Genomic DNA, 18079 nt, shown 5'->3' on the forward strand with positions numbered 1-18079 from the left:
TTAGGAGCATTCTTACTCGAAATTTGGCGCAGAGGAAAGAACTAAATACTCACGGGCATGTTTTATATAATTTCTTACGATACCTGACAGCTTCTGTGTCGGAAGAGTGGTACTCGCGACTAATCCCGGCGTGGACGAGAGGTGGATTGAGTGACTCGTGCGTCGATCCGGCCGGCGACGACTTAGGCGGTGATGAGGCTGGGGTTCTATATAACGGCGCTGTGGTCATCATCTCCAGGAAACAATCTAGTTGACGTAGCGACAACGCGTTGTGTAGAGTTTCCAAGGGTCTGATGGGGGGCACCCCGCCGAAGCCTTCTATCGCTATAGAATATACATGCCAATTAAAAATCATTTTTTTCAATATTTTAATTTATTCTCTTCTATCCAGATTTTTCATTTTAGAGTTAATAAAATATCGATATTTTAAAAAAAAATCGATATTTTTCTGAATTTTATCAGATATACAATTATTTAAATTGAAGGATAAACTGTTCGGATAAGATTTAATGAGTTTCAATAGCTTTAATATTATTTGTTACTATGTTTGATTAAATCCGAGAAATAATCTTGCTAATTTTATATTAAGCATAAAATTACTGAAAATTAATTATTTATATATTTATTATTATTATATATTAAATATATAATAAAATTAAATATAAATTATAAATTAAATATATAATAATCTAGAGATACTACCGGCAACCGCGGACGCATGAGGTGGTACCATGTCCTTCAGGTTCGGCGCGCTCGAGGAACCGCTTATTACGGCAGTGCTGAAGAGACTGTTGGCCGAGCCAGTGAGCTTCTTGCTGACATTGTAGCCCAGCAGCTTGAAATAACTCATCTGTCCGGAGATACTGTGTCGGTGGCGCCTTGCTGTGCAGGTAGGATCAGGTTGAATGATCCGCGATCGTGTGTCTAGGGGTGGAGAAGAGGAATGAGGCTTGGACACGGGATGTTTGGACGGACGGGGGACTCAGACGCTGATAAATACTCCGGACATTGATGATGATTAGTCTCGTGGATCGATGATAGTGATAACGGTGAATATTTGTTATATGTATATAATTGGCATGTCTTTATTAAAAGCCGGCAGAGAGCGACTGTGAAGCCTTAAATTCTACCATGACATACTCATACTCGTGCTCGTGCTCGTGCTCGTGCCCGTGCTTGAGTTTGTGCTCGCGTCTCAAGATGAGAAGAGGAACATTAATAATCAGAAAGAGATGACAGAGTGATAACGAGCAAAGCAAATCGGTGAGCATAGGATTATTCCCAATACAATATTAATTATTATATTAATCAATTCACGATTGATTCTCTACCTCCTCTCTACATCCTCTTTCTGAAAATAAATTTAGAAAGAAATAGAAGATTAGGACTCGAATCGAATCTCGATTAGTGGGAATAGTGGGAATAATCCAAATTAGGAAACAAAAACTGACGTTGGTCTTCCTTCGAAAAAGAATATCAAGCTAATTGAACAAATTAGCAAAATATAACGGATAAAGAATTAAACTTTGCGAATGCCCAACTAATTTGCTGTACTACTTATGTTGCAGTAAATAGTTTTTTGATTATCTCCCTTTCTTTTAAAAAATCTGATCTCCTTTAGTTTGTTAAATAATTTCTTTGTCAGACAACATAATTTCATCAAATCTAGAAATAATGCAGCAATTCACGTAGGATCAATTTCGTATCTATCTCGTAAATCGAGGTTTTCAGTATCTAATATTGAGGTCGCAAAGTAGCGCATGGAAAATAAATAATTCAATCGCGTCCAATCTGCGTATCGATGCCAATAAAAGTTATGCCAGTAAAAGAAATTATCAACGAAAGGACAAGATGAAACATTATTTAGTGATTCAAGAAGAATAATCCCGACTATCACCAGATGATAATGTACGTTATATTTATTTCTTTATATTACTAACTCTTAAACCTTTTCGCTGATTATGGCATATCCAATATTCTTGTTCCAGTACTTTTCCATTGTTTTCACTAATAAAGCAATGAAAAATATTTTTATTCATATATTTTCTTAATACCGTTATGCTTAATGTCTAGTGTTTCGATTGAAAAAGATTTTTTTCAAAGTTCATTTTTATGAAATTACAATCGAATTGGGTGAATATACTACAGTATATTATTCCCATAGTGTAATATTTGGGCAAACAAAATTTTCATTGACATTGATTAGACCTGAATAAAACTGAGAGAAATATTGAAAGAAATGTTTGATTAATTAAAATTCTAGTTGAAGATGGACAAATTAGAATTGCCTGATTAAATTTACTAAATTCTAATTATGACAATTGGAATTCTGATTGATGTCAAGAATTTTCCAGTTTATCCATTTTCAACCAAACATTTTTCTCAGATTCTTCCATGCGCCACTCCGACATGCGACGATCTTTCCATTAGTTCAGATGAGTGAATTTGTCGTTACCCTTGAACTCACCGCAGGATTCGACGGATGAGAGCAAGGTCACTTCGGAGCGCGATCGTTCGTATTTTCTGCCGCGGCCACGATAACCGATGACAGTCCGCTCCGGCAGATTGCTGACGGTCGCGAACGATGGATCGGGCAATGAGCAAAGGTTGGCGGATAGTTGTCTATCGTTGCACGCATTGCGAAGCGAGCACGAAGAAGCGAAGCTCTCGTCCGGCGAAACCGGTAGTTCCGGCGAGCTATAAGATTGCAGCAGCGTCACCGGTTTCCACGTGCGTTCCTCGTCGCGAAATTCCTCCGGAGTTGGCCCCGCGGCTGATAGCGAATTGTGTTGCGTTGCGTAGCGATGCGTTGCGATGCGATGCGGTGCATGAGGAGTGTGCGAAATGCGCAGGCAATAGATCCAGATGTGATAGCGTTATCAGAAGGAGACGGCAGGGTATGGTGCAGCATTCGGAATGACGGTATAGTGAGAGGAAGAGGAGAGAAAAGAAAACAAAACAGAGAAAGAACCGATTAAAAAATCCATTTGATTTAAAGAACCGGAAGGGACGAATCTTTGGATTACTGCTCTCGCGATAAAAAAGCAATGATTACCATAATATACCGTAACTCGTATCGGATTAGAGATTGAATTTCATTAATCAGAAAAAATAAAACTAATATCAAGATTAGTGAATGTTATTTTGATTAATAAAATTCAATCTCAATCTAATCTCAGTTTAATCTGACATAAAGAACGTTTTACTTTATTATGCACTTTGTGACATGCTTTGCTTTACGTGTTATACGTACGTTACAGAGATTATGAATAATTAAAAAATTATATATAAAGAAACAATCTCTGTAACAAATATAAGAATTGTCAGCGTAAAGATCTTAAAATCTGTTATAATTATTACATCTATATTTACGCAGTACATATATAATACAATATAAATAAATATATACATACTACTATATGTATGAAATATATAAATATATAGAAAATAATTTTTGAATAAGATTATTCAAAATATAAATATTATATTTTAATTGCTTCGGCGTTTAAAGATTCGTCAAGGAAGAAATAAAATTAAGGATAGAGTATACCTTCCACGCCCTCTGCGCATAGTTTAGCGAGTATGTCGGATTCACGAGTATGCACAACATCATACAACCGTGGCATGCAACCAATAAGCCAATCAAACCATACGACTTTTTACATATACAGCCTCGTAACATTGAAGTTTGTTAGGATGTCAAAGCTCAAACGACATTAGTATATAATGATATAGTGGAAAGATATGATGCTTTTTTTGGTCCGAGTCCCTTTTTCCTTTTGATTATTGTTATGAATTATACATGAAGAAGAGGAACGAGGTGACGATGTTATATGTTTTTGAGAGCTATTTATTTAAAGATAACATTCGACGATCAATGAAAATGGTGACGATGTAAGATGAACACGATAACGACGAATCGACATGAACGCAAATGTAAATACAAAAAAAGGAAGCTGTGAATATTCGATGAGTCAACAATTGTTTGAGAAAATCGATGATATGAAATTCGATGACACTTTAGAGGAACTTATACGATGAACGTATGGCAAGTGCGCTTAGAGCTCTAAGAAGGAAGACTCGATGGTAATGAAGATGTGCGAGTTTCGTGAACATGATGATCTTAGGATCGAGGATTCGGGTGAGCAGCTAAATGAACCACACTACAGTGCGTGTGTGGTCCAGACAGTCGCCGATACTTTATTAGTTGGCTTCCACGCGCACAATTATCGCTGAGCAAAGAGTTATTTCAACTGGAATCCGCTTCCTACCCTGGCATTGGCAAAATACACATCTCTCGGCTACATGAAACAAGATACATTAAATTTTTCCGGATAAATCGCCCTATCCGGATAGATCAACCAGAGCATGTTTCGCACTTCGTCCGGTGTTCCAGAGATCCAATCATTAAAAGAAAAGAAAAAATGATACCAATCCTTTTTCTATCTATATAATACGTGCGATTTGTAGAACTGATTAAAGAAAAAATAATGAAATCAACAAATGCAGATTAACTCACAACATATCGTGAAAAATTAACTCGGGCAAAATATACAAGATTAATTCACTGGAGGAAGGGATGAGATACGAGACTGTAATTACGAAGTATAAGATGTAGGATGTGAGAATTGGCAGTTACTTTAATTAACACTTTGTAATACCGACGATGTGCATAAGCGCATTCTGGGTACTGATATACATATATCCAATAACTATGCACATTAATTGCAACGAAAATAAAAATCCGCTGAATTATCTGCTTTATATGAGAATATCAGAGTTATGCTATATGTTCGACATGAAATTTTATTAGCATAATTATATGCAATATCGATTGATGGAATTATTTCATTGCCACATATGCATAAGGATTTCTACGGATAAAAAAAAATGTACATGTGGATAGGACGGATCTACTTGATTATGGAAAAAAAATAAGGATAAAATATTCATCCGAAAGTTGTACATTACGTGTACAGTACGTGTACATTATCTCAAAAAATCATTTTATAAAAAAAATTAATAACCGGTAAAAACGTACCTTCTTTGTTGACCGCGTCCAAGCTCTGATACTGCAGCTTGTCCGCAGCTACAAAAAGAGAACAGTAGAACACAGAAGGGAGCATTGTGGCGATATTCCACCATCAATTCAACTGCCAGTAATTAGCCTCTAAAAAGCTCTAATATCTCGATGCCTTTAACGTTAACATAACACATACATAATATATATTAAACCTCATTATATGTTTGCGCGCATTTTTGCAAAACTATTCTTCGAAGAGCAAACAAAGATATCTTTACATCATACATACATTATTATATCGCACGACTCATTCATTTACATGCGATTTCGTAAAAATGATATAAATTCAAATCTCTGCTCTTATTTAGATAACAAGAAACATCTACAAATTTAACAATACAACTTCAGCCTAAAATTTAGAAACAATATTAATCTTTTAAATATCATAAATATCATAAATATTTTTAATTACATACTGTAAAAATTGTACAAATTAATAATCGAATTATTGATTCATTAAATTAAAATTCATTGAAAATCAAGCACGACATTAAACTTCGATATATTTTTCATTAATCACTACTTATACAAGGGAAATAGGATTTATCGTGATAAAATATAATTTCATGGTGTGAATCTATTATATAATTTGGAAAGGAGGATATATATGGCATTCATATGTAGCATACTATAAATGTCGACTGCCATTAAGATGGTGTATAAATATATAAAGAAGACCAATAATCAATAATTATATAATCATGCACAAACCATTAAATGTGTTAAGGATACCGTACATGTCTTACATACACATTTCGTATATTCATGTGTATGTACGCGTATGCACGCACATATGTATACAGCAAGTATAAATCAACCATTAATATTATATTTCGGCCAAATATCGTTCGTTTATCAGCGACATCCTTCACATTTACTTCACTAAATCTGCTCACCGATATGGATAACTTGCACATTAAGGTGCACTTACCTTTCTCGGGCTTCTCTTGCCGTTGATGATCGTAGCTTCGCGCGCGTGGTTCCACGATATTTCCTGCCTCCTTGCTTCGGCGTTGTCGCTGACTTGCCGCTAATTGGCTGCCAAGTCTAGCAGCTTCGTGTCCGGCCACGGTTCTAGCGCTGTACATACAGTAACATTGAATGAAATCTTCACATATTATTTTATTAGAATAATAAATGTATACAGAAAATGTGTAAAGAGAATGCTCAATGTAAATTGCATATAATAGCAGACCTGATTGGAATCGGTGCCGAGCTCTGCAAAAATCCACTATCATACGGTTCGTCCATCATATTCGGATCTAGATCCATCATGTCAATCCCACGACTAGTCGTTGGACTGTCTAGCATAGAGTCCATAGTGTCTGTTTCCATTAATGGTGGAGGCGTATCCTGAAAGCAAATTTTTGTCTATCGTATAACTATTTGAATAATTGAGAACAAAATAACACTTGCCAAAAATTAATAAACAAACTGTACTTACAGCTTGCGCGGTAGGATTTATCAAATCATCCTCAATAATGCCCAATTCCGCATCTTCTTCCTCTATCCTGGTGCTACATTGTGAACTAGTATCCTGACCAGAACCACCACTCTCCCCCTTAAAAAAAAATTCATTAATTTGTATTGAGATAGCGTATTATACAGATAATTTAAAATCTTACCACATTGTGACTGCTCTCATTGCGCGAGTGTGGTCTGAATCCAGGACCAGGCGGCAGATTCTTCTGCACGCAACAGTTAACGCCAGGACTGAAGTGCAATTCGACATGAAAACGTTCCTCACTGCATGGATCTTTGGTTGGATCTTCGTACAACATGACGACAATTTGCGACATGTAGTTCAACTCGGAGACCATGCTGACGTATTCCATCGCGCGCCGCCACTGTTCGTCTTTCACCACCTGCGAATCGATGAATAAAAAATTAAAAAATAAAACAGGAAATTATTTCTTCTAATTATAATACATCACTTACATCGAGTAAACCACCATAACGCAACACAGTTAGCAAGGAATGTACATGACTCTCACTTGTGAAATATAGCCTCGTACGTACATGGCGTCCTGGACTCGAGACACCATGGGAATATCTATAGATCACAATAATAATAATTGTATAGTTACTAAAAAAATCTCAAATTGTTAGAGAAGAAAATTCTACAAAAACAAGACTCAATGTTATACCTAGGATTAAGCCTATTTACAGTCTCCTCAGATTCTTCGATATTTCGTTGTAGATCAGCCCGTATTTTTTTCAACAAAGGCGTGCATATCCCTTGGCCAATAGTCATTTTTTCTTGTACCGTTAAACCATATTCCTATGCATTAATATATAATAAAATTTACAGTTAGAAAAATAAAATATTGATAGAATTAATGGCAAAAATAAATTATACCTGAGGGATTACTATATCCGCTAAAGATTTAGCGTACGTATACAATTCTTCCGCATGTTCGAATTGCAATGTATGATTATTGTGTTGCAGATCGTATTTTATACAATCGTAAATATCGGGAATTTTAGATATGTCGAAACGTTTGTTTTTCGTACAAAAATCCTTTTCTATCTTTCCCCAGCGACGTCCCATCAGTTCCCACGTTTCACCATGATAGAGTATCGTGTCCTTTGTCTTCGGATCTTCCTTTTTTATTCGCACGATATCTAAGAGTTTTTGGATAAGAGTATGAACATGTTGGCAACATCGGACCGGGTTTTTGACAAAATCTAAAGCGGCATTGATGCTGAGCGCGTTTCCTGGATTGATTTGTTCTCGATCCTCCCGAGTAAAGTCTCTATCTTGTTGTAGCAGCTCGTGCAAGCGCGTTTTTACCCTATAATTATAAATATCGTATATTATGTGGAAAAAGTTAATTACAATTCAAGCGTTTAGTGAAGATCTACTCACATATTCTGATATTTGCTACTATCGCAGTCGTTATCTAGAAGCCCATTGGTGTTCGCGCTTTTCACCATTTGCACTAAAATAGGCGTTAGCTCTCCCTCCAATGCAAGCAATCCTTTCGCAAAAGCTGCAGCAGTCATTTGAACGCGTCCCTCATCGCTAGCATAGATCTTTAAGTCATGGCGAAACGTAGAGTGCAAGCGTAACAAACCCAATCCTTGTGCACCTGCGTATTCACCTACATTTAATAAGAGGGAATAGTATCAATACATCGACGGGATTCCTTCTGTCACAACCATCATAATCATAGAACACAACGGAACAATTTAGAGAGTACTCCAAAAATAAAAAAAAATAAATAAAAAAATAGTTGTCGAGATGATCTATGCTTTAGTATCGAGATCATAATATGTAAAGACATTATCGGGATTAATTATATTGCAAAGATATAATATCGGAATTAATTATATTATATTAATTAACGTTGTGACATAACACGGAAGGTGCTGCAAGTTTTTCATGTCTCTAAATGTTTTAGAGTTACCTTAAAACTCCTCTGTTGGTATTTTAATAAAAAATTACGTTTCGAAGAACACATATTGTACAAATACGTGCATAACATTTTACATATAAAAAATTATATTTAATGTATTATAGTGCCGTTAAAAACAAAATTAATGGAAACTAATGGAACATTAGCATAAAAAAAGCGTGTGGCGAGAGGTAAGTGTGGTGTACGCTAAAATCGCTAAACCATGCTATTCCCTAGTTGCCGACAACGGTTTGTTTTCGCTAAGTCGAGTGGCAACTCGAGAACTCGTTCAAATAAAGAAATACAAACTGTGCAAGTGTACTCTTACTGTTAACGCCGTCGACCGTAACATCGCTATTTCTAAGAACAGCAATACAATCTACAGAGAACTATGGACTAAGCGTGGATCATAAATAAAAGGTTACCGTGATTTGGTAACATCTCTGATTCTTCCTCTGAAATAACATTTGAGACAAATTATCCTATATGTGACTCTCGAAAGTGTAATATTACTACATCTCACTACTAGTTAGATATGATTGCCAATGGTTGTTAGTGCCACAGTGGTTGCTACACTGGCAATTACTCTCGCACAAATTCGATATTACTCTCAAATAGCTTTTACATTTCTCATACAAAATATAGTGATAAAAATCATGTGAAAATACGATTCAATATCAATACGCCAATCTTTTTAAGCCGTTCAATAATTTTGCAACTTGTACAATATAGCATTCTCAAGATACAAGAGACAATAATTCGTACCGAAAGCCTACAGGCTTTCAGATTATAGTTCATATATCACAGGTAAACCCAGATCAGGTTTAGCTAATAGAGGAAAATTATTATAGAAACGATTTTCGATACTGTGTAGAAACTTAAAAGCGAGCATGGCAAGCATATGAACATAAGATACGAACCACTAAGGTGTCTACCTTGACCACCGGGGTACATGCAGCGGAATATGCGTCCTAATTCTTCCGCTTGAATACGTCCAGCCGGCGTCAGCTCTCCGCCCCATTTTAATATTAAAACGAGAGACGGTTCCCCTAATCGATCTAAAAGAGAAAAAGTGAAGAGACGCGTATTTCTTCATATACATGAATATATGATATATAATTTTCTGTAAAATATATCTATTAAATATATTATTATTATTACGATCCGTAAGCGTTTTTATTTTTTAAATTCTATAGTAGAGGTAACGTGAATTATTTGGCAAATGCTAACATCGCATTTTGAATATGGATATGAATATAAATATATTCATTAAATATATATTCTTAAAAATACATATTGTATATATATTATATAAAATAAGTGAAAAAACAAACGAAGCATACTAAGATCGCTACCGTCGTCGGAGGAACTTCCCCGCGGCCGTCCTCGCGGTTGATACTTTAATTGAACTTTGCGATTTATGCCAGAGAAATGCCCGTACCTGCAATAGAGTTAATAATTTTATTACAAATTTATCATTTATTATTCAATTGTGTAATATTAATAATAATCATGTACATCTGATTAATTCATTAAGTAAGTACTGTACTGTTTTGTTTATTGTTTATTGTTTTATTACATACATTTCTAAGACACTCTTAAGTTGCTCCAATTTCCCTTGTTTTTCTTCCAATTCGGGACCCGCCGCACGATGCTGTATTTCTGCTAGCAGACTACGCGCTGTATCGAGAATCTCTTGCAGCTGTTTAGGGCGCTTTAGTTTGACATGACCGTGTTTATAGCCATCATACTTCGCAAATATCTCAAAAAATCTATGAGACATAAATTTTAAATTATGATACTTTCGGATGAGAAAATATAAGATCTTTTTTACTCACTTAGGATGACGCACTTCTACTTTCATTTTCTGTTTTGGGGTTCTATCACCATGTCTAATAACTGCCACGACACAGCGTAATTCCATCCTAGATAAATATCGAAGTAATTAGTAATAATTGAAAAACAAGCATCAATAGTAAGGATATAATTGTGTATAGTTTAATTATCACTTGTAGTTAGACTAACATTTTGCCAAATGTGGTTGGCACGATAGGAGGATCGTCCAATTGAAAGGGAACGCTCCACGGAATATGCAACGTGGGAGCCAACTCCCTAAGTATCATATTTCCCAAAATCTTGGCACAGTCATCGTAATACTTGTTCGAGTTCTTTACAAAACTAAATCCATTCACATCGCACACAAATGACTGGCCGTTTGCTCTGTAACCAAAATCAATTGTACTTACTTGATTTTTGGCCACTTATGTAAATTGCGCAATACACACTTGTGTCAATATCTGTTTTTTGACTGAAGTCAGTGTCGCAACAGAAATCAAAGCTATTGTAACATGATACGCGTTTTAAAATAATATTGATAACTGCGTCGGTAATTATATTATGTTGACATGTAATGTACATCTTAATGTTACAAACAAACAAAAGATTTTATATAAGAAATCTTTTTAATGAATATTGCGACATATCACTGTTCATAAAAAGAATTATCGAAAAAGTAGACTTAATTTCTTATCATATTGGTTTTATTATATGAAAATATACGTATTATATAAAAATGTTCACATACCTTAATAAATCGAAACCGCATACTGTTTGCTTGAAGGCCAAACATACCTTCCTACTAATTAATTTCTCAGCATTATTCAATATCACTGGATAACGAATTTCTTTGCCCTCCGAATCTCTCTCAACTTTGCCGTCGAGAGCAGGGCTCTTCCTCGCTTCGGCATGAGCGTAATCAGGTCCCACGGTATAGACTTTAACGTCGGTGCCATCAGTAGGCATAAAATCTTCATAGATATAAGAACCACTCTTGCGAACGCGAGATTCTGGAGAATATACACTACTACGACTACCTATCTGTAATAAACAAACATTATTCAATAAGTATATATACAATAAATATTCATTTTTAATTTTTTCCATGTGAAGAAAAATGATGTTTGCTTTCTACATCTTGTACAAAGAATTATATACTAATTTCAGGAAAGATAATATAATAAATAATTCAAATAAAAGCTAATATATATTAAGATAACATATATATATATACCTTTCTAAATAATCTCTGACTTCCTCCTCCAGCAGAAGTAGGATAGTAAATATAGATATTATGATCTTCAGCTGATACTGGTTTTTCCACGAATGGTTTATTGAAAGTAATACCATTCACCTCTACGTGATCCTCTGATTCCACTAATTCGTGTTCTAAAATACAGTTTATATTTTTTACATATAAAGATTAACTTCCTAAAAACAAGTTTTGCATATTTGTTTACTTTAAAATTAAATTCAAGATAAATTTGGGGTTAATTCGGGATGTACAGATTAGTTACTTAAAAACTGAAGATGAAAATGTATGTAGCACTGAAATATATTATTTTTAATCACCAGAGAAGTTTTATATATATATATTAATGAAGGAGACAGGTATCTATCCAATTTTTCATTAATAAAACAATTTTTAGTAAAACCAGTAAAAAAATTGTTTTATGACAAGATGATGCCGTCCCTAGAGAACTAAACGTATAAGTGACACACATGAATTATTATAATTTTAAATTCATTTGAGTACCGTACGTAATGACTATTTGATTTCAAAACCTGATCGCGAAGATTAAGTATTTACAATTTATTTATAAATAATGTAATATGTAAATTTTGTAACTCACGTTTCGGATCTGGTGAATCTCTGTCGAGAACGGCATACCGTGGAATTTCGATACCTTCGCTTTCCAGTATAGCATAAACTCTTCTTCGGTCCTACAATTAATACGCAGAGGATATATGTAATACAAAAATACATTAGTATTCTGAAATTAAAAGCTTATATACCTGGATATCATACTGCATCGGGAGATGATTGATGATGAATGGTTTACGTAAATTTGCATAATTTATAGCCTTATCAAGGGGGAAGCCTTTACTATGGAAACTTATTAAGCAGTCAACTACAGGCCAATTTTCTACAGGTTCCTATAAATAAACAAAAACAAAAGATATTTTGTAAAAATACGGTTCCATAACGTAAATATATATTACCTTTAATATCACTTCTTCTGGAAAGACGACAATTTTTATATATTCGAATTCTTCGAGCCTTGTCAAAATCTCTTTCATCGGTTTACTCTGCGACTTCTTCGCCATTGCACATATTCCAACCAGAACTTGCTTTCCCTCTCCTTCCACATCACTGCCGCCCATATAAGCATCATCTTGGTTGCCTTCTGATAATTCAGGCTAGAAAGTAAAATAAACAATAAGTAATAGAAGAATACATCGCTTATGCAAATCATATCTAATGCAATACCAATAAAGAAAATAATTTTAATAAACATTTCAATAAAATTAATATATAATATAAAATTAAATTCACTATCACACACTCATTTTTTCTTTTGAAAAGATGATAATCATGATAGATCAAGTAGAATGTCACAGCCTGATACTTTTATATAGTGTCTAAAAATGAACGAGATTTCTAAATTCCGCTATATAACAAGCAGTGACGAAGATTGTAAATCTTCAAGCTAAATAGTGCTCACCCAGTATGCCTTTAGGCAGGATAGAAATCTAGGCTTGTCGTCAGCAGGACAATTTTCATCGCGAACTCTTGTAAGATTACTCATTATACTCTTTAGTTTGATCTTTTGATAAGTAAGTTATACGTTGATCGCATATGTTATTGCCTACATAGAAAGGTAATACATATCAAGCAACAAAGCGTGAAATATGTAAATTTGAAAATAAAAATTCACGCTATTTAAAAAATTCGTGATTCATTCAGCATGAAATTTTCATTCACCTACACGTTTATACTTTTATCTATTTTTGTTTATTTCACTTTACCATTATTCCAACTACATATACCATTATCACTACAATCCAGAATCAATAAGAAATGCAATACTGTCATGCAGCAACAAGTAAAACCAAAGCATGAGTGTTAATCACTGCAATGAAAGATTTAGAAAAAAAGGTGAGATATTAATGTGATAAAAGAAAGAAGAAAAATATTACAGCAAACTAAAGAAATATAGTGAAATCTATCTTCATTTCCTATTTATAATTTATAATTCGAATACATGAATATATAAGAAATTCTTGTAAGCAAATTTCTATGCGGTTAGTAATTCTGATAAGTTATCACAGAAAACTATATACCTGTTATATGTTCAATTGATAAATCTTTATTATTTGTGTGTTTACTATTTTTATAGAATTAATCTTTAAGCACATTCTTATTAGAGTATTTACAATATATATTTCTTTAGTCAGACACATTACACACGCGCTTTTACCTTGGAAATAAAATTCATTGTTATATATCTTCAAGAATTAAATATTCCATAAATTCTGATGTCTTCTGTTCTGGTAATAAGCAACGATTTAATTGATAATGTTCCAATATCGATCACTTAAAATATGATTACGATTAACATATCATGATAGAAAGATAAAGAAAAATTTATCACTGTCATTTAAACATTATCACTATAACTTAGGATTCAAATATACTTTTGTGGCAGCATACAATATTTATATACCTTCAAATGATATAAGTGTAGCATTAAATTATCAATTAATTTAAATTTTAATAATATACATATTGTTTGCCTATATAAACTGCGTTCATACACTGTTAGAGTAACGAGTAGCGGATATCTTCTGAATCAAACTCGCAGGCAATTGCATAATGTTATCAAGCATAGTTAGAAGGAATATATAATGCAATCAATATTAGCATTGCTCTAATTGATGATAAATATTAACAAATGTACAATATTCCTAAGTAACAAATGGGATAACTGTTTGCATTACACATGCATCAATAGAAAATTTAAACTGTTGTATCACATGCCATATCATACCATTCGTGCTCGAATAATGTGTCTTGTGATGAGATAAATTCCTATCTGACCAAACATCATGAAAAAACACAAAATTTAACCTATTCTTCTATTGATTGTATTTACTATATAGAAATATTTATTAATATTTATTGCAAATACTTGCACGAATTGATTTAATTCTTTAAAAGCTGATATTATGTAATAAGGATATATCTCTTGACTATGTAGGTACTAGTGATTAATCGACAAAAGTTCCATCAACATTTACTTAGCAACTGTTTAAGTAATTGTTGGCATATTTTCGCTTGTAAAGAGCAAGTATATTGTAAAAGAATAGATGATGTATAATTTTTTAAATGTATAAAAAAATATTTACACATATGCTTTATATATATGTATCACATGCCTAATATGTGTGTGTGTGTGTGTGTGTGTGTGTGTGTGTGTGTCTGTGTGTGTGTGTGTGTGTGTGTGTGTGTGTGTGTGTGTGTGTGTGTGTGTGTGTGTGTGTAGATTTCTAACCTCCGACTGAATGTTATGCTGTTTTCTTATAGCTGCTTTATAGCTGGCACATTTGTCGTTTTTATAACATAAACACAAGATAAAAAGCTAGAAGTGCAACAACGTTGCTGTTTTACTAATTTCAAATCAATCCATTTCTTGAATAACAATCGATTGTTATTCAAGAGATATGTGGCTCTGTTCGCGTCACGTTGCTTCTCTACGTCTGTGATACCTCATCAGATAAAGACCAGATTCATACATACAATTAACTAGATGCAAGATCTAGAAAATTATTCGCATATAACGAAAATGAACACTCATTTTTTACATTTAAAAAACTTTATATATAAACTACTTTATATACAACTTTATAAATATTATAATATACTAACTATAATATACTGTGCTGTTAGGAAGCTAAAGGATAGATTTCAAACTGTGCTTTGTGCGATATTACAGATACTTGCAGTCATAGGCCTGTTTTTTATTCCCATACTAGACTACACTCGAATTTTTTTTTGCTTTCATTAAATATCAAACATAATTTCATTTTAAGTTCCACTAGCGTACACTAGTTCAGTTATAGAAAACAGACCTCGTGTATTTCACCAACAGTAAAATAATTATCCCAAACTTACTCTTTTCGATGAACGATAGATTGAGGGAATACCAGATGACTGCACTGTATTTATATCTCCTATATAGAACATCGGTCTGCTTGCATTCCTAAGACCCTGTAAAAGAAAAAATCCCGTTATCAAGCGGAACAATTTGTAATTTGAGATGGTTATAAAGAGAATTTACTTGGTAACCATGTTCCAGTTCAGTGTAAGACATGACAGATTTGGTCTCATTGATAAAACAAATACCTGTTTCACGTGTTTATGTCAGATAACGTCCTGTGCACTGAAACTAGTTAACCGTGTTAACTTATATCAATTATTATTATTGCACTAATTATCAATCTGTTAATATCATTTATAAATAGGTGCGAAATACTATTTGAGAGATGTGCGAATTAAGAAAAAAAAGAACTGTCTTGTTCTTTTGATCTTACAGGCTCTTCCCTCTCACTTGAATTTTTAACGAGTGTCAGCGAGTATTCTTCAATGTTTTTTTTTTCCAGTGATAATTTACAATGACGTTTACAAGAACGTCCTTCCTCAGTGTTCGTTAAGCGATGATGTGCGTCGCTCGATGCGTTGTTTTCCTAACGAGCTGTAACAGAAAGCAAATATTTGCGGGGAGTTAGAAACGGGTAACGATTTATATATCCATCGAGATAACTGCGTTTGTAATACCCGGCTAATTACAAACAATAGCGTCGAGTATTTGCCTTACTCCGATTTAATCAACGCGTTGGTGAAGTGCGCGCCATGCAAAACGGCCGCATGAATTCGCCAGCAGATTTGCGCGGAGACGGAAGGAAAATCGAGCGATACTCAGCAGTACTTACCGTTTGTTACGAAAATGTGATTCGTGACGACGATATTCGCACGTGACTTGTAACGTGACACGATTGAGGATCGCGTCTGTCCGGCCGTTTGAACTTGCGTGTCTGTTGACGTCGCACAGATCTTGTCCCGGCATGTGTTCACGAGATCGAATCTCGAATTCTCAACAGTGGTTTCCCCTAGAAAGCGGGATCTCCTGCGCATGTGTCACTTCTACCCGACATACAAGAGGGAATTCGAGAGTTTGGAAAATGTTCTATCAGGAGTCTTATTTTCAAAAAAATATTGCATATGAATGAAACTGAAATTTCAAGGGTAATTTCCCATGGTAATTTTTCTTAGAATTTTTTATATAATTTTTCAGATTTTTTTCATAATTTTTGAATTTTGTAAATTTCTAAAAAATTTAGTGGATTTTTAAATGCAAATTGAAACACTTTTCAGAAATGTCGAGAAAATCTATGATTTTTCTAGAATCTTTTTTTATATATGAATTCTCTCTGAAATATATCTAAGATTTTAAAAATTTTTCATTCCATTTTGAAAAAAATCTTATACAGTGTAAAAAAAGTTTGGAGTATTTTTTTGGAGAGTATAAAATAAGAAATCTTAGAATATATTTCAGAATTCATATATATAAAAAATTCTAAGAAAAATTTTTATCAGGGATGTTATGTATATTATATATTTTCATATACATGTAGATTTATGAATATAGGTTTGCATACAGCTGAACTTTATGTATCTTTTTATCTTCTGTCAATAGGCCTGTTTTTTTTAGCTGAACTTTTGCACTAGTTTATCTTTTTTTCTTTTCTCTTCGGGAGGAAGATATATTAAATAAAAAAAAATATAGACAGACATAGTGCAGTTGCAAATGATAAATATAAACTATTATAAACAATAATCATAAAATCTGAATGAATTTAGACAGAAATTTCGAATAGATAATGATAGAATTGCAATTTACTTGGGATGTTACGTCACTCCACATAAAAATAGTTGAGTTATAATTGATAGGTCTTGGATTCGATCTCTCATCCTACAAATTTTATAATTTAAAACAATCTTTGATTCTTCAGGATTAGGGTTGGACAATAAATGGTTGAATAGTGGATAGTTGCACTTGGTAACTCATTTCCGATTATAATTTCATAGTTAGTCAATTTTCAATGACTAATAATAAGCTCAATTTTCAGGACTGTTTGAATAGATTTTTTTCCTTCACCAGCAGTTGTATAATTATTATTATCAAACTCCTTGGACTGCATAAAAATCTTTACCAGATCTGGGCATCTAAAAACAAAATTTCTTAATAATCATAGTATCGCACTTCTATAAATAAAGCTTTATCTTTTTATTTGTATAGAAATCCCCCTTATTGAGAGAGGTCAAGGCTAGACTTGAGCTATGGAATCATAGGATAAATTTACTTTATTTGCATATGTAGTACATAGTATTATATTGCATTTTTTTACAATTTGATGGTGGAAAAAAAATAAAATTATGTACATAATGCTAATAAAATTTCATAATACCAAAATTATTAAATATATAAAAAATATTTCATTCTATACAATAATCTATACATAATTCTACTTTAGGTAAATTATGAGGTTTTTACAAGAACAAAGGGCTCTTAATTTAAAAAACAATATCAAGAATATAGGGCACATAAGAGTCAAATATAACAAAAAATTTTGAAACATAAAAACTCAAATTAGAAGTATACATAATACTCTGTAATTAAGAATCATATATATATATATA

The 18079-nt window shown here is 33.3% G+C and overlaps 1 protein-coding gene across 1 annotated transcript in view; it reads right to left on the bottom strand.

The window, feature by feature from the left end:
• LOC108686233 (inositol hexakisphosphate and diphosphoinositol-pentakisphosphate kinase 2) overlaps positions 1-16298 on the bottom strand; it is an 18373-nt gene extending 2075 nt beyond the window's left edge. The window contains exons 1-27 of the mRNA XM_018191416.1: positions 16197-16298; positions 15913-16073; positions 15660-15767; positions 15494-15589; positions 12541-12738; positions 12334-12474; positions 12170-12261; positions 11552-11717; positions 11066-11358; positions 10507-10701; positions 10320-10406; positions 10065-10253; positions 9825-9922; positions 9402-9539; positions 8907-8936; positions 7953-8187; positions 7443-7878; positions 7231-7364; positions 7022-7136; positions 6709-6948; positions 6528-6644; positions 6279-6436; positions 6015-6163; positions 5042-5089; positions 2468-2773; positions 703-924; positions 84-324 (exon numbers count right to left, since the gene is read on the bottom strand). Of these exons, the coding sequence (XP_018046905.1) occupies positions 84-324; positions 703-924; positions 2468-2773; positions 5042-5089; positions 6015-6163; positions 6279-6436; positions 6528-6644; positions 6709-6948; positions 7022-7136; positions 7231-7364; positions 7443-7878; positions 7953-8187; positions 8907-8936; positions 9402-9539; positions 9825-9922; positions 10065-10253; positions 10320-10406; positions 10507-10701; positions 11066-11358; positions 11552-11717; positions 12170-12261; positions 12334-12474; positions 12541-12738; positions 15494-15589; positions 15660-15692 (4157 nt within the window). The 5' untranslated portion in view covers positions 15693-15767; positions 15913-16073; positions 16197-16298. The remainder of the gene's footprint in view (positions 1-83; positions 325-702; positions 925-2467; positions 2774-5041; positions 5090-6014; positions 6164-6278; positions 6437-6527; positions 6645-6708; positions 6949-7021; positions 7137-7230; positions 7365-7442; positions 7879-7952; positions 8188-8906; positions 8937-9401; positions 9540-9824; positions 9923-10064; positions 10254-10319; positions 10407-10506; positions 10702-11065; positions 11359-11551; positions 11718-12169; positions 12262-12333; positions 12475-12540; positions 12739-15493; positions 15590-15659; positions 15768-15912; positions 16074-16196) is intronic.
• Between the last annotated feature and the right edge of the window lie 1781 nt (positions 16299-18079).

The sequence above is a fragment of the Atta colombica genome, unplaced genomic scaffold (genome assembly GCF_001594045.1).
Source record: "Atta colombica isolate Treedump-2 unplaced genomic scaffold, Acol1.0 scaffold166, whole genome shotgun sequence".
Classification (NCBI taxonomy): Eukaryota; Metazoa; Arthropoda; class Insecta; order Hymenoptera; family Formicidae; genus Atta; species Atta colombica.